The following is a 14,811-nucleotide window of genomic DNA, read 5'->3' on the forward strand; positions in this document are numbered from 1 at the left end:
GGTCTGATCCAGCCATGCCTGATAGGAACCGGAAGAGGTAACGAAGGGAGAAGGTTTTGCCTTCACCTGTAGGGCCTCTAAGTGGCCGGATCTGCCCTTGAAACTGTGCCCCACAGGGTTAATAGAAATTGGTAACAAATCCTTGAGCTTGTCTTTACAGCTTCTTAAAAACTCCTCCATAAACAACAAGGACCTACTGTACAACACAGGGAACTATATTCGGTATCTTTTAATAACCTATAATGGAAAAGAATCTGAAAAACAATACATATATACAAAACTGAGCTAAACTGAATTGCCTTGCTGTACACCTGAAACACATTGCAAATTAAGTGTACTTCAATAAAAAAAAAAAAAAACCTTCCGCTTGTAACCTGCCTTCACTGGTCAAGCTCACCTTAATTGTTGATACAAAAAAGTGCACGTCCTGAAAAATAAGATGTTTGCTCTGAGCTGTTTTCCAGGAACTTGGAGTCACCTGTGTCCAGTCTGAGCTCAAGCCAGTTAAGACTGGTTAGGACCACCAACCCTAAAACTGGGCCTGCACAGGTGTCCGGTGAATGACCTTTTGACGTTGGAAGGCCCAAACCCCCACCCTCAGCTCATGTCCATTTTTTAACATGGTCCCATGAAGAAGCAGGTAATTCAGACACGCCTCTGCAGACCACAGATTACGTCGCCTTTTTCCTACCTCCAATCTCCTCTCCCCACGCTTAAGATCACCCTGCCGCCTTCTTTTCTTTTTGGCCACGCAGCTTGTAGGATCTTAGTTCACCGAACATGGAACCAGGCCCAGGCCGTCGGCAGTGAAAGTGTTGGAGTGCTCATCACTGGACTGCCAGGGAATTCCCCCAACCTGCTTCTTCATCCCGTAAATATCCCACGCCCCTACTTTGGGGAAGCCAATCTGAGATCTGTCCTCCTGTCCCCTCACTTGGCTGCCTATGAATAAACCCTTTCTCTGCTGGTTGTGGCTCACTGCTTATTGGGCAGGGAGGCCTCATTCCAGAGCGCTCTGACAGCAAGATGAACCCCTCCGAAGGCCACAGCAAGGAGGGAGGCGGCAGCAGCGGCTTCTTTTATTAGAGGCTTGGGCGTGTGGGGAGGGCGGGGCACGGCTCAGCCAGTCAGAGGTGCCTGAAGAAGAGCTTGGGTCCCCGATCCAGGGTGCATGCTTTGGGGCCCAGCTGGCTGGGCAGCAGCTGGTGCAGGGCATCCCGGTCCTCAGCAGAGAGACGTCTGCTGCACAGCTGCAGCTCCTGCAGCTGCACTGTTAAGTTGTCCCAGAGGCGCAGGCCCAGGGGGCCCTGGACAGCACAGCCTGCAGAGGGGAAGCAGGAGTAGGCCTCAGGCTATGGCCGGGGGCCCGCGGGAACCCGTGGTGTTCGTAGAGGGGGCCCTGTGGGGCTTTCCTCTTTACCAGTGTGGCCCTTGGGAGGAAACACACTTCCTCTGAGGCCCCAAGGGCTGCAGCGAGGGGCATGAGCAAAGGCCAGCAGAGGCCCGATAATTCTCTAGGAAGGAGTGTGCTCTCCCAGGCCTAGTGTGCCCAGGACTGTGGACTCCCTTCCCAGCCAGTGGTCAGGCACAAGGGAGGTTGGCTAAAGTAAACACCACATTCACATGTGTGCCTCTGCCATTGTCTGACGATGCCTGGGTCTCTCCCTCCATAAAATGGGCCCAACGGGCTACCTGTGAGTCTCAAGACACTGAGCTACAAGGCTCAATCCTCAGAGAGACCGGAGAATACCCAGCAGGCTCGCGACCCAGGGAGTTCGGTGAGAGGGTGCAGGTGCCAAGAAGCCAGGTGTGTGGGAAGCAGCCCCTCAGCTGAGCGCAGGTCTCCTACCAGCCCACCTTCAGGGGGGCCTTCCTGGAGGAGCCAGCCTGGCCCTGTGGGCCCGTGGGCAAGGAGCAGGAAGAACCCAGGGGTCCCCTGTGTGTAGACCCACTCCCAGCCCTTGTTCTCCTAGAGGGCAAAGCCTGGTCTGCCCTGCCCTGGGCCCCAGCAGGATGTGCCAGGCCGCTGGGTGGCCAGTTCATCAAACGCACCTCCCTGGGGTCCTTCTCAAGACAGCTCTGGTAGGGTCCTGCACCAGGGCGTGGCCAGAGAAACCAGCTAAGTCAGGTCATAGGCCTGGATGGTAGGGTCAGGGCAGCCTTGGCCAGGAAGCAGGAGGGTCCCTCAGAGGCAGGTATTGCCACCCTAGCCCGACGTCCCTCCCTCGGTGACAACAGGAACGAGGAAGTCCCTGTGGCACTGGGTCCCCCTGCCATGGTCTCGAGGGTCAGGCTGACCAGGCCAGAGGCAGAGACCCACGGTCCTCCCGCCCTACGGTTTGAGAAGCAAGGCTCACACCTGCTTCCAGTCACACTGGTCACCATCCTCCACTGTGGCGACCCCAAGGGGCCCAGCTCACCCTTGCGGTCTGGCTGGTGGCAGTGACGGCCCCTTCAGAGGAGGCACCTGGGCCTAAGGCAGGTCCTCGAGGAGGGAGCTGTGTCACCAGCTCCGGTGTGGCAGGTGTAGAAACCATACCCAGAGCTCACCTGACAGGCCGAGGAAGCTGAGGCCTTGGGGCCGCCCTTGGAGGGCAGACAAGAGCTCCTCCAGGCCGGCACAGCTGATCTTGGGGTTGGCAGACAGGTCCAGCGAGACCAGCGAGGGGCAGAGAGGCAGACATCTGAGACAGGGAAGAAGCCTGGGGGTCAGCTTCCATCACGAGGGGAAGCTGCCCCAGGTGACCCCAAGGCTCGGGGAGCTGCAGGCCAGGACCATAGGCTTTGCCCCCAGCCTGGCACGGGTGTCTCACACTCCTGCGAGCCAGCTGAGGCTGGAAGGCCACAGAAGCCGTGGCCCGTGCCTGGGTTGCTGGACAAAGGGTGACAGGAGGGGACACACCAGACAGAAAGAGTCTCGAGAGCCGTGGGAGCATGAAGAGAGACACGAGGGCCAGCCAGGAGGCAGGCTAGTGGCTGGCGGCCAGGCCTCGGGGCACACTGGGGCAAGGAGCCCCAGCTTCCCCGGGCTCCTGGGCCCTGAGATCAGAACCCCTGCAGGACGGTGGTGGCACGAGCTGGCTGGCATTACCTGCTCAGATCTCTCACGGCCTCGTCGCCCAGGTGGTTTGCCGACAGGCCCAGGTGCTCCAGGGCGCAGCCTTCCTAGACAGCGGAGGCCCAAGGGGAGCCGGCCTGAGTGGGGCACCTGCCCTCCCTGCCTCCCTGGATCCCAGCTGTCCTTCCTGCTGGCCAGGAATTCACAGCCTGAGGCAGGCAGGTCTACAGAAAGCTTTCCCCGCCTCTGTTTTTTCCAAACGTGCAAAGCCTCTTCCCAGCACCACCCGCCAATCCTGGGTGGCCCAAGGTGCCTCTGGCTTAGTGCCCCTCCTTGACCGCGTACCTTGGTCAGGTAGCTGACCACGGGCTCCGTGAGGCCTGGGTCACTCTTGCTGGCGGCCACAGAGCTCAGCTCCAGGCGCAGGAGGGTGCGGGCTGGCAGGCTCTGCAGGGCCTGGGCCAGGGCGGAGGCACCCAGGCCGTTGTAGGACAGGGACAGTGTCTTCAGGCACTTGGCGCCTATACCAAGGGCCAGAACCTCTGTCAGCCCCGCGTGCCACCGCCCCCAGCCCTGCCGCACAGTCCTGGGCCCAGAACCCTCGTGACCCTCGGGAAGCCATCCTCGTCCCTGAGGTTTGGTGTGCAGGGAAACTGGGGTGGCTCTGGCCCAGTGTCTCCCAGTGGAGAGGGAGCAGAACTGGACTCCTGAGCCCAGCTTCTTCCCACCATTTCTGGGTCCTCTACCTGCCCCTACTCACAACAGGATGGCCCCAGGTGACCTGAGACAGGCCCTAGGCTGGGACATCCACACGTGGTGGGGTGGCTCGGGGAGTACTCCGTCTGCCACCCCAGTCCCAGACCCCTCTTCCCCTGCCGCTGTGCTCATAGCTCTGTGGAAAGCCCCCTAGAGGACCCCAGTTTCCAGCTTCTCAGGGCTGGGGTGGCGGGTCTCTGCAGCCCCAGTGGGCTTGTGGTGGAATCGTCTCCGGCAAACGGGATGCTCAGACCTGGTGAGAGCTGTGGGGCTGGGGCTCTGGCCTGCAGCGTAGCTGGGACTGGGGCTGTGTCCTGAGGGGGCCGCCCAGGCCAGGCGAGCACCCAACGTCCCTCTGAGCCCAGACAGGCCCAGCACCTGCACGTCTACCTACGTGCTCCCGAAAGCTGGGCTCGTGCCCTTGGAGTCCTTGTGCTGGAGGCTCTCTGAGCCCTTGGGGCCAGGGAGTGGACGTGCCTGGCAGCTCACCTTGGAAGGCGCTGCCCAGGGCCGCCTGGTGGTTCAGGAAGAAGCTGTGGCCAAAGCCACAGGCCTGGAGGTGCAGGGTGCTGAGCGAGGAGCAGGCCCGTAGGATGGAGGCCAGGGCCTGGCCACAGCCATCCCCGAGGGGGTTCATGCTTAAGTCCAGCTCTTCCAAGTTCTGTGGAGACATGGGTTCCCCAGAGGATCTGGTCTGGGCCACCCAGAGCTGGGTACTGGCCAGCACTCTCAACCACACCTCCCCACCCAGGGATGGGCCAGATGTGGACGTTCAGATGCTGCCCTGGTACCGGTCCGCCATTCCCCACGCCTCTACCTGCAAGGCGGGCTGCCCCCGGAGACCCACAGCAAGCTGGCGCAGCCCTTCAGGGCCCAGGTGATTGGAGGAGAGGTCGAGGAGGGTCAGGCCGGGCACGGTGTCCAAGGCAGCCAGCAGCTCGGCAACACATCCATCCCCCAGCCGGTTCCCGGCTAGGCGGAGCTCCCGGAGTGCTGAGTGCAGCTTCAGGGCCCGCAGCAGCGGGGTGAGCTGGGCCTGGCGCAGCGCCAGGGAGCAGGCACTGAACGCGGGGCCTGAGCCCTGCTGCTCCATCGCCTGCAGCACGTGCTGGTGCGCCCCTGGAGGGAGAACGTGGCGTCACCGGGGCCAGAGCCTGCCTGTCCTGCCCTGTGCAACACGAGAGGCAAACCAGGCAGCCCCTCCTCACTCACGAGCCCTGGGGCTGCCACCAGAGGCCCGTGGACCCCATGGCCCAGGAGCCACGCTGCACAGCCGGTGGGTGGCGCTCATCTACCTCCAGACGGGGCCAATCTCCCCCACCCCACCCCACTACCTACACACAGGGCCGCTAGGTAGGGGAGGAAAAGCCAAGAACAGGTGTGCTGGGAAGGAACCCTGGTGGACACCTGGGGTCCTGGGAGTGGCACGGGCAGGAGGAGCCCACACACCCAGCCCCCTGCCCAGGCCACCGCCGCAGGGCCCCCTGGGCCCTTACCTTGCTCCAGGCTCTGGCAGGCCCGGCGGTAGCGGTCCGTCAGCGGGGGAAGGTCCCACGAAGTCACCTCAGCCAACACCTGGAAAGCACCAGCGGTGTGCAGCCCCCGGCACCCAGTATTGGCGAACACCCCGAACTCAGGGCCTGGCCTGCCACTCACCTCCTCATTGCTCTGCAGCACGTCGGAGATGGGGTCCTGGGGGGCCAGCAGGGCCCCCTCTTTCTGTAGGGAGAGCCGAGGCAGCAGCCCAGAGGCCTGGTAGTAACGCTGGGCGGCCTGCTCAGCCAGCCAGGCCACGGAGTGGGTCTCCCTGCTGTGGGGACAGAGGTCGAGCTGAGTCCTGGACCTGGCCAGGTTCCCGCACACGCTGAGGAGCGGCCCCCGGGGTCCTGCCATCCCAGCTTGGCGTCCACAGCTCCCTTGTCTGGCTCCTTCGTCTCCCCCTGCCCCTACGTGTGACATGCCAGTGCCCCGTGCACACATGCAGCACCTCCGGGCCGTTTCTAGGGACGCAGGGCCTCCCTGAGCCTGTGTCTGCCATCACCTCCCCCAGCTGCCAGCCCCCCAAAGGTGGGGTATAAAACCAGATGGATTCGCATCGCACATTCCACGCCATCTACAGCCATGAGGGCCCTCTGCTGCCCCTGGGCACCATCCCCTGGCCCAGAACCCGCAGTGGCGCAGAGGGGGCCAGGGGTTGGGAGAAGACAGGTGACACCTTACCTGTGTGGGACGGGAATGAGGAAAAGATTATTCTGAACACGAACTCGAACTCGGATGGGAGGGAGCAGGGCCTGACCCTAGTCGGTGCGGGCAAGGAAGGACAGCCTGAGTCAGGGAAGACGGAGCCCCCTGCCCACCACCCCCAACCGCCCCAGCCTGGGAGGCAGCTCTGCTCCAGGCCTGCACACCCACCAAGGGCTGGCCTGCTGCAGGGTTTCCCCCAATGGGCCCCAAGGCCCTGGGGGCATCAGGGCTCCGCGGGGGCTCTGCGGCTGAGCTGCAGGCTCCATCTGCTCTGACCCGTGCACTCCAACTCTTGAGACAGGACAGCCGGCTCTTCCTGGCCCGGGCCCGAGACCTGATGGCGCTTGCCTCACTGCCTGACCCCGAGGCACTGTGTCTGCTGCCATCCGCACTGCTATGGGGGCGGGGCAGGTGGCTGCCCCCATGACCGTGGGCCAGCGGCAAGTCCTCTTCCAGCCAGTCCCCGGCCAAGCACTCCTCCTCAGGGAGGAGCGCCGCCCGGGGGCTGGGGGCCTCGCCGGGGCCTCGAGGGGGGCTGGGGCGCAGGTGGTAGCTCTGGGCACTGCCCACACTGCGGATGGCCGCCCGGTAGGCTGCCCAGCCGGCACTCGCTGTGGCTGCCTCCCCGTCACTGGCAGGGCTGGGCATCCGGGGCCTCTTCTGGGGTGGCCGGGGCGGGCCTGGGTTGTCCTCCCCATCCGAGCTGCTACCGCTGGCCAGCTTGTGCCTGCTCCTCCAAGGCCTGGCCGCGGCTGGCACCGCCAGCCCCTGGGAGACCCTGGCACTGGCCTGACAGGCTTCTGGTGGTCCTGGGCTGGGACTTGAGGGAGGAGAGGTCTCAGGGTCAAAAAGATGGTTACTTGGGATGGTTGGGGAAGCCAGGGAGCTGTGGGGAGCTGCAGAGAGATTGAATCTATTGTGAGGCAGTGTCTGGCACCATCCCCGCCACCCAGGGCCCGGGGACCCTCAGGCTACAGAGCGGGGTCCTTAGGAGCAAAGGAGGTCCCCGCTTGCCTTGGCCCGAAGAGGCCGCCTGGAGCAGCGTCTCCATGGCAGCAGCCTTCTCTCGTGTCTCGCCATCCAGATCCTTGCAGTACAGCTTCACCCACTGCTGCAGCGTCTCCAGCGGGCTGCGGCCCTGTGGGGCACCCAGCTAAGCAGGGCTGGCAGTGGCAGTACCGCCAACCGCGTGCGGCCCACGCCTGCCTGGCCTGCGTCTGTGCTCACCTTCCTGGTTCGGAGAGTGACCGATGCTCCTCGCTCGATGAGCAGCTGGGCCACCTCAAAGTGGCCACAGTTGAGAGCATCATGCAGGGGCGTGATGCCCTCACAGCCCTGGCCACCCGGGTCATCCACCGCGGCCCCGTGGTCCAGCAGGAAACGGACGATGTCTGTGGACGGGGGGGATGAGCCAGCTCCCAGGCCCTTCCTTGGGAGGGACCCTTTCCCTTTCCCTGTCGTATGCTAGCACCCCGCAGCCCCACACTCACCCAGATGCCCATAGTTGCAGGCCTCGTGCAAGGGTGTCCAACCACAGTAGTCCCGAGGATTCAGGGGGTGGCCCTGTGACAAAGAATGGGAAGGAGCCTGGCCCCGAGTAGCCCCCAGCCTGGTCTTGCCCTGGGGCTCTGGAGCCTGAGGAGGGCCCCCGGGGCCCACCCCCGAGCCTGGCCCTGGCCCAGGTCACAGCAGAGTGAGAGAGACACTCGCCACAACAAGTACAGAGTCCCCAGTGCCGGCTCCGGCCCCTGTACCCTGCCCTGGCCCCTGGGGAGACAGTACCCCAGCGAGAGCCCCTGCTATGGCCGCAGGGTGACTGGGGTGGGGCAGTGGGCCCACCTGCCTCACGAGGTCCTGGACACGGCCCAGCTGGCCCTCAATGCAGGCTCGGTGCAGCAGGGTCTCCCCGACGTCATTGCGCCGGTTCCACTGTGGGCACAGTCGCCCCATGGGGACGTAGGCGTGAGGGGATGGGGAGGCACTGGTGGGCGAGGGAGGGTGACACACGCGCTCAGCCGCTGTGCTCACCTTGCTCCCCCTCCGCCGGCCCAGGCAGCCCTGAAGCTCCTCCTCCTCCAACCGCTGGGACCCGTCAACTTCATCCTCTGGAACAGAGCCAGGCCCACCAGCCCAGGTGAGCCTAGCCCCTGCCCCGGCTCCGCTGCGCCCAGGAGACTGCTCTGTGGGGCAGCCTCCCCCACCCCAGACCTCTGCCGTCTCCTTCCCGGGAAGCATCTTTGTTGGGCCACGTCAGGCCCAGGGTGAAGACAGCTCGCCCCTGGGGCCCAGGCGTCCTCCACCTGCACGACTCCCGGTACCTCTGCCTTCTCCTGCCTGCTCTCAGCCCGACCCATCCCCCCCACCCCTGCTCCCTCCTGCGCCTCCTTCCCAGCACCTCCTTCTCCTCCAGGGGTAACTGCCTATGCCTATCAGAGAGTCGAGAGAGTCGGAGAGTCGCCTGAAGTTCTCCTTTTTGGGTCCTCTCTCCCCGCCCCTCCTGCGGACCCTCCCCCACACCTGCATTAGAGCCACGCCCAGCTCAGCACCCCCCTAAGGCAAGGCTGAAACTTCCCGGAGGTTCTGGAGGCCCCTCGAGTTCAAAACTGAAGCCACTCCTTCTGGCCTCAGGGACCATGTAGCCAGGAGCCAGCTGACTCCTGAAGCCCACCCACTGGCCCGCTGCCTGAGCCGGCTTCCGCCACAGCCCACCCTCACAGCCACCCCTCGGAGCTGAGCACGCTGGCCTCAGGGGAACCGCGCGGGCCCTCGAGGGTCTCGGGACCGCCTGCGGTGCGTTTCCCCAGGTCTGCCCTGAGCCACCTCCCCTGCAGATGCCCGCCAGCCTCCCGGCACCGGCCCCTCCAAGAACGTCCCCCGGCTGTGCCCGGCTCCCTGCACCCCCCCCCCACCTCCACCCTTCTCCACCTGCCTCACCCGTGCCAGTTACCCACCCGGCGCTGGGCTGTTCCCTCCCATCCCGAGCCTGTGAGCAGGACCCACCAGCCCGGCCCCGGCGTCAGGGAGGGAACACCGGGGCTGCCGGCACGGCGTCCGAGCCTCACCGCTCTCTGAGAGCTCCACCTCGATGGCCTCCAGGGTGGCGGCATCCCCCTCGTCCCCCTCATCCTCCTCGTCGTCCTCATCCCCCTCGTTCTCCTCGTCTTCAGCTGCTCTCAGTTCCTGCAGCCTGGCTTCAGTGCCAGGGGCCTCCTGAGGCTGCAGCCTCAGCTGCACCGCGTGGAGGTGCTGTAAGACCTGCCTCTGAGGAGCGGGGGACACCAGCTCAGGGCCAGAGCAGAGACGGGGACGAGGGCCAGGGGGACAGGTGGGCCGCGCGGAAGCTGTAGGTGGGGATCCCAGCACGGGCGGGCGGGCTCCCACACCTGCAGCCGCGGCTGCTGGGCTTGCTGCGCACAGCTCAGAGCCTTCTGGAAGCATGGCGCCAGCACCTCGTAGGCATCCCCGGCGTCCTCGCGGGACAGCGCGATGTTCAACCAGGTCTTGGCCTCCTGGAGGAGGAGGTATGAACTCGGTGGCGGCCGCCCCCGCACCCAGCTGGCCCTGGCTCCCCATGGCTGCCCACACGAGACAGGAGGACGACAGCCCTCCCGTGCCTACCCCCAAGGGCAGCAGTCCTGGGACAGAGCCCTGGGCAGGGCAGGGCGCCGTGACCCCTCACCTCCAGGGCGCTGCCGTCCCGCAGCCTCAGCTCCTCTTCATAGTGGCGCACGGCCTGGCGGTGGTCCTTCATGTCCCCCAGGGTGGCAGCCAGGGACACGTGGATGACGGCCAGCTCAGGCCCCGGCCTGTTTAGCAGCTCCGCGAACTGCAGCTGGGAAGGCGGCAACAGCGAGGCCAGGGCTGCGCCACATCCCACAGCCCACAGCCCCAGTGCCCTCACCCCCGCCCCAGCCCGGGCACGCACCTGCTTCTGGTAGGCCGCGACAGCCTTAGGGAAGTCGCCCGCCTTGGAGAACAGGTCACCCAGCTGCTCGCAGATGCCCATGGCGCCCCGCGGGTCACTCTCCTCAGACTCCTCCAGCTGCTGCTGCAGGCGGACCACCGCGAGCACTGCCAGAAAGAGCCTGGTGTGGGGGCGGCACAGCCTGGGGCCTGGCCCTGTGCCCTTAGGCAGCCAGCCGCCTGCCCGAGCCTCCGCTCACCCACTGGTAAGGGGGGTGATAGGAGGAACTGCTTGGTGGGGTCGCAGCGAGAATAGAAGAACCAACTAACGACAAGTCAGGGCAGGGGCTGGTCCGTGGCATGGGGTGGGGGCCTGCTGACTGCCACTTACCAGTCCTGCTAGGCCACACGCACCGTCCACGCTCCCACCCCGTTAGGCGTGGCGGCTTTTCTCTCGAGTTTGCCAACGAAGCTGGCTTGTGCACAGACACTAGTCTCCTGACCATCCTGGGTGCCCCTCTGACACTCTGTGCTGAACGTAGCTCAGAGAAAAATGAGGCCCCTCCCAACAAGAAGTGGGGGGAGACGGGTGCCCTACTGGCGCTGCCACCTCCCAAAGGACACACGCCCAGGCCTCCTCTGCTGAAGGACGGGAGCCCTCCCTACCCCTTCTCAGGGGGTTCAGCACCACCCCCCATCCCCTCCTAGGCTCACCATACTTGAGAGTCCGGCAGACCACTGCCTTCTGCAAAGGCTTCTGGGAACCAAGCCGATAGGCCTTCTTCAAGGCTCTCTTGGCGGCCAAAAAATCCCCTAGGTCTTGGAGGACCTGGGGGGCAAGGGAAGGTGAGGCCCGCAGGCTCCTGAGGCCCAAGCCCACCCGGGAGCAGAGCCCGGAGCCACCAAGAACCAGCACCTCCGAGAGGAGCAGGCAGCACTCGCTCTCCATGGAGCCCTGCTTCAGGGTGCGTGCGCACTTCCGCGCCCCCTCCAGGCAGCGCATGGCCTGAGAGTGCTGCCCCCGCCGCCAGTGGATGGCACCGAGGTTGTAGCGGGCACGAAACAGGTCCTCGTACAGGTGGTTCTGCCTGGGGGTGGGGACAGGAGCTCAGTGCCCGGGGCACTGTCGCTTAGGGACAGCACAGCAAGCACCCACCGATGCCACTTAGGGTTCCGGCCCCCACAAAGCCAAGGCTGCCCCTCTGCTAACAGGAAACTGACTGGGTGGAGGGGTGAGGTCAGCTCGGCTGCCCTCTCGGGAGGACCCTGGGAGCAGCTCAGGCCCCAGTCACTCCCTCCTGGGGCCGAGCGGGGTGCGGGGGGCCTTACTCGGCAAGGAAGATGCTCTTCGTGAAGTAGGCGTGGCATAGCGCCGCCTGCTGCAGGCTGTCACAGGTGAGGCCCACGTTGAGGTAAAGTCGGGTCCTCATCTCACTCAGCTCTCTCTTGGCCAGTGAGCCTGGAAGATGCCCCTCCAGACACTCAGTGCCTTACCCCCACTTGGGGTCTCCAGCCCTGGGCCCTGGCCTGGCCAGCCTCTCCTGGACCCCTCCTCCAGCCTCTCACTGTAGGTGCCAGGGGTTCTGCTGCAGGTAGAGCAGAGCGAAAAAGAGCAAAGGTAGCCGGACCCGAGGCCGTGAGGAGCACAGGCTCTGCGGGGCAGGGGGCGGGGGTGGGGGAGGGCTGCTGCTTCTGAGAACCAATCTCAGTCTCACAAAGGGAGGGTCCAGGCGGGTGGACCCACCACACGGGCAGGGCGCGCAATGGGGCTGGAGCCTCTTCTCCCTGCAGAGCTCAGGAGGCAGAAGGTGGGGAGGGCCAGTCTCCAAGGGCAATTACCCTGCAGCTTCTCATCTACGATAGCCAGGCTTTTCTCGAAGGCACCCTGTGCCTGCAGCAAGGCATCCTGTGACTGGTGGTGGTCAAAGATGTCCAAGTGGGTGCGGCCAATGGTAGCCCAGGCCCTCTGCTGCTCAACATGGTTGGACAGGGAACATGCGAGCTCCAGGTAGCGGTGCTGGTGCTGGAGCACAGAAGAATGGTGACTGTGAGCCAACCCCACGTCAAGCAAACCCCATGTGTCCCCCAAGCCCCCACAGAGCAGGCCAAAGCCAGGCTGCAACACCCCGTTTTCTCTATGCTAAGAACTGACTGTGGGGACGGTGGCACCACACTCAGACCAGCCAAAGTCATTGGGGGAGAGACACTGACCGGAAGTTAGCTAGGCTGTGGCAGCCCCAGAAGCCGGGGCCAGGGCAGCTCTGTGTGGACAGAGGGCCTGTGGCACACCCACCCAAGGACCAGGCTACCAGGGCCCAGCGCAGCGTGTCCCCCTCTCCCCTCCAGCCAGAGGCCTGGACAGCAGAGACTGGGCCTCCCTTCTCGGAAACGGACCCCCAGGAGATGAGAGCCCAGGAGAGCTGGGTGTGGCCAGCGTGGGGGTCCACGTCGCGGCCTCCGCCCACCTGCAGGGCAGCCGAGTAGTCCTCCATCTCCGCCAGCCGCTCTCCGATCTTGCGGTGGGCCACGGCGCAGCCCAGGGGGTCGTCGGCCGACTCCAGGAGCTGCAGCTCCTGCTGGTGCTCTTGCAGGGCCTCCGCGTAGCACCCTGGGCAGGCGGGACAGGCTTCAGTCTGGCCGGGCAGAGAGCCAGGGGCCGCGAGGGCCAGTGGGGCAGCGGCCGGCCGGCACTAAGGAAGCCTCCCCCCCCCCCCCCGCCCCCCGACCCCACACCCCGTCCTCCCGGCTCCTCGCTCCCAGGCCCGGACTCCACCCCACGCACCATGGCTAGCCAGGAGCTCCCCCAGCTGGTGGCAGACGGCTGCCTCCTCCCGCAGCTGCCCGCTCCTCTGGGCCTTAGCCTTGGCCTTGCTCAACTCTGCAGAAAGAAGAACGAGGCCTGGGTGCTAAGCTTCTCCGCCCGGGAGGGCCAGGCCCGCCCCCGGCCCCCGCGTTCGGGCACTAGTCCCTGGACTCACGGCGAAGCTCGCGGTCCAAGCTCATACTCCGGCCGCCGTGCCGAGGGTTCCGGACTTCCCGCGCTCTAGCGCCGCCACAGCAGCCCCACCCCCAGGCCCAGCGCGCAGGCCCACTCCTGACGCGGAGTGTCCCGGGAAGTGTAGTTCAACCGCCCGACGCATCCTGGTAGTTGTAGTAGGGCTGGCGCCGGGGCCGAAAGAGCGGCGGGCGTCTCCATGGACTCCTGGGTCTTCCTCTAGAGCTGAGCGCCCCCGCGCCCCGCCCAGCCCCGCCCCTCATCCCGTATCCCGCATCCGCCCTTGGGATGGGGTCTCCTGGGCTCCCGCCGCCTGCTGCCGCATCCCGCACACAAGCAAACCTACGCACCCACGCTACTTGACCTGAGGAACGGCCTGCCCTCGCGTGGGAGGAGAGGAAGGCCTCGGAGACCACGGGCACTTGAGCACTCAGATTTGTGGGCATGGTCAGAGGAGGCGCCCCGCAGAGACTGCGGATCAGCCTTGAACGCTCCACAGTAGTCACACGTGGGGACTCCGATCCCCAGTGCTACCGGCGGGAGCGGGGGGCGGGCTGTGTGTTTCAAAAAGAATCGAGCGCGGTCCTGCTTCCTCAGTGTGTACGCCAGTTTTGTATTCCTGGAAAACTCAGCGTGCGCTCGTTAAAACTGCAAAACCGTCTTGTGCTGAGAGGTAAAGGGAGCAGAATCCGGGCTCGGAGCGCTGTGACCAACCTCTCAACTGCATTAGATCGGGGGTGTGGGGAGCCTGGGGACCTCTAAATACCCGTCCTTTCCCCCTACCCCTGCCTCGAGAAGCTGCCGGCCTCGGGGCTCGCAGTCCCCACCCTGCCGCGAGGCCCTGGGCCCTAGGTGCCAGGGCTCGCGCCCCAAAGTCCCCAGAGGAGGCCCGGAAGGAGTGGGAGATGGGCACTTTTATTTCCTGTGGAAATGGAAACAGACCCAGTGGGGTACCCGGGAGGGAGCCATGTGGAAGGTGGCTGGTCCCCAGGTCCAGGGGAGGCTGCAGGCGTGACGGTGAGCTTGAAGAGCAGCAGGACGGCCTCCTCTTTGAAGGGTGTGGTGCTCCCTCCTCCTCCCTCCACCGTGGGGTCCCAGGAGACAGGACCGGAGGCCTTGAAACCAAGGTGCTGCTTGGCAGGCAGGCTGGTGAGGTGCAAGGGGCACAGTGAGAGGCAGGGTGGGCATGGGGGAGCCGAACCATGGAAACAGAGACTGTCTCAGCAGAACGGGTGAGACGGCACCTCCCCCGAGAGCCTTTCCCACTCCAGCACCAACATTCCCAGGACAGCCCAGGTCCTGGGGCCTGATCTCCCTTCAGAGAGGACCCAACTTCTCTAGTCTTGGCCTCCCCACTGATCAGACAGGAATGCGCATATGAGGATGCCAGCAAGAGCTGAAGGCCTGGGGTGGGGAGGCCGCAGGCTTGGGGCCAGCAGCTGACCCCTGGCTGGGAGGCTATCAGAGCCCAGGGAAGCCCATCCATGAGGCTGTCTTCTTGTAAGGAAATACAAACAAAACTTGGTTTGGACCTTTTTAAACACTGTAGTTACATACAGAAATATTCAAAGAGAACACAAACCACAAAAGCAACATAATATGTTAAGTCGTTTCCGACAGCGGTAAAAACACTTCTTCACTCCTCTCTTTAAAAAATTATTTTTATTATTTTTGTAAATGTCTCACTTTGGGCATACTGAGAGATGTAGTGCTTAAAGGGAAGTGTGGGGTTGAGAGAAGGGAAGGGGGGCTGGCTCGACCTGTGCCCTCAGGCCTCCCCCAACCCTCACCAGCTCAGGACGCCAAGGTGGACCGGGATCCTGGAGACAGACTGCTGGTGTCTTCTCCTTTCTTA

General features: G+C 64.4%; 1 protein-coding gene across 5 annotated transcripts; it reads right to left on the minus strand.

Moving 5' to 3' along the window:
• Window positions 1-38: 38 nt before the first annotated feature.
• On the minus strand, window positions 39-13,034 carry TONSL (tonsoku like, DNA repair protein). 5 transcript variants are annotated; one of them, XM_032610107.1, is made up of 26 exons: window positions 12,940-13,034; window positions 12,744-12,839; window positions 12,427-12,569; window positions 11,801-11,984; window positions 11,291-11,420; window positions 10,878-11,049; window positions 10,676-10,790; window positions 9,984-10,129; window positions 9,738-9,890; window positions 9,442-9,567; window positions 9,121-9,319; window positions 8,087-8,163; window positions 7,898-7,987; window positions 7,549-7,621; window positions 7,286-7,449; window positions 7,073-7,211; window positions 6,227-6,954; window positions 6,035-6,111; window positions 5,471-5,624; window positions 5,311-5,389; window positions 4,632-4,933; window positions 4,304-4,475; window positions 3,404-3,579; window positions 3,092-3,165; window positions 2,551-2,684; window positions 39-1,321 (listed from the first exon to the last, which is right to left on the minus strand). In XM_032610107.1, exons 1-26 carry the CDS (start codon window positions 12,962-12,964, stop codon window positions 1,128-1,130), a joined length of 4,122 nt encoding a protein of 1,373 aa, XP_032465998.1. In that variant the 5' UTR covers window positions 12,965-13,034; the 3' UTR covers window positions 39-1,127. The 5 variants fall into 5 exon arrangements, with proteins under 5 accessions (XP_032465998.1, XP_032466000.1, XP_032465999.1 ...); XM_032610108.1 differs by having other exon boundaries at window positions 40-1,321; window positions 7,073-7,196; XM_032610109.1 differs by lacking the exon at window positions 7,898-7,987.
• Window positions 13,035-14,811: the final 1,777 nt, after the last annotated feature.

The sequence above is a fragment of the Phocoena sinus genome, chromosome 17 (assembly GCF_008692025.1).
Source record: "Phocoena sinus isolate mPhoSin1 chromosome 17, mPhoSin1.pri, whole genome shotgun sequence".
Classification (NCBI taxonomy): Eukaryota; Metazoa; Chordata; class Mammalia; order Artiodactyla; family Phocoenidae; genus Phocoena; species Phocoena sinus.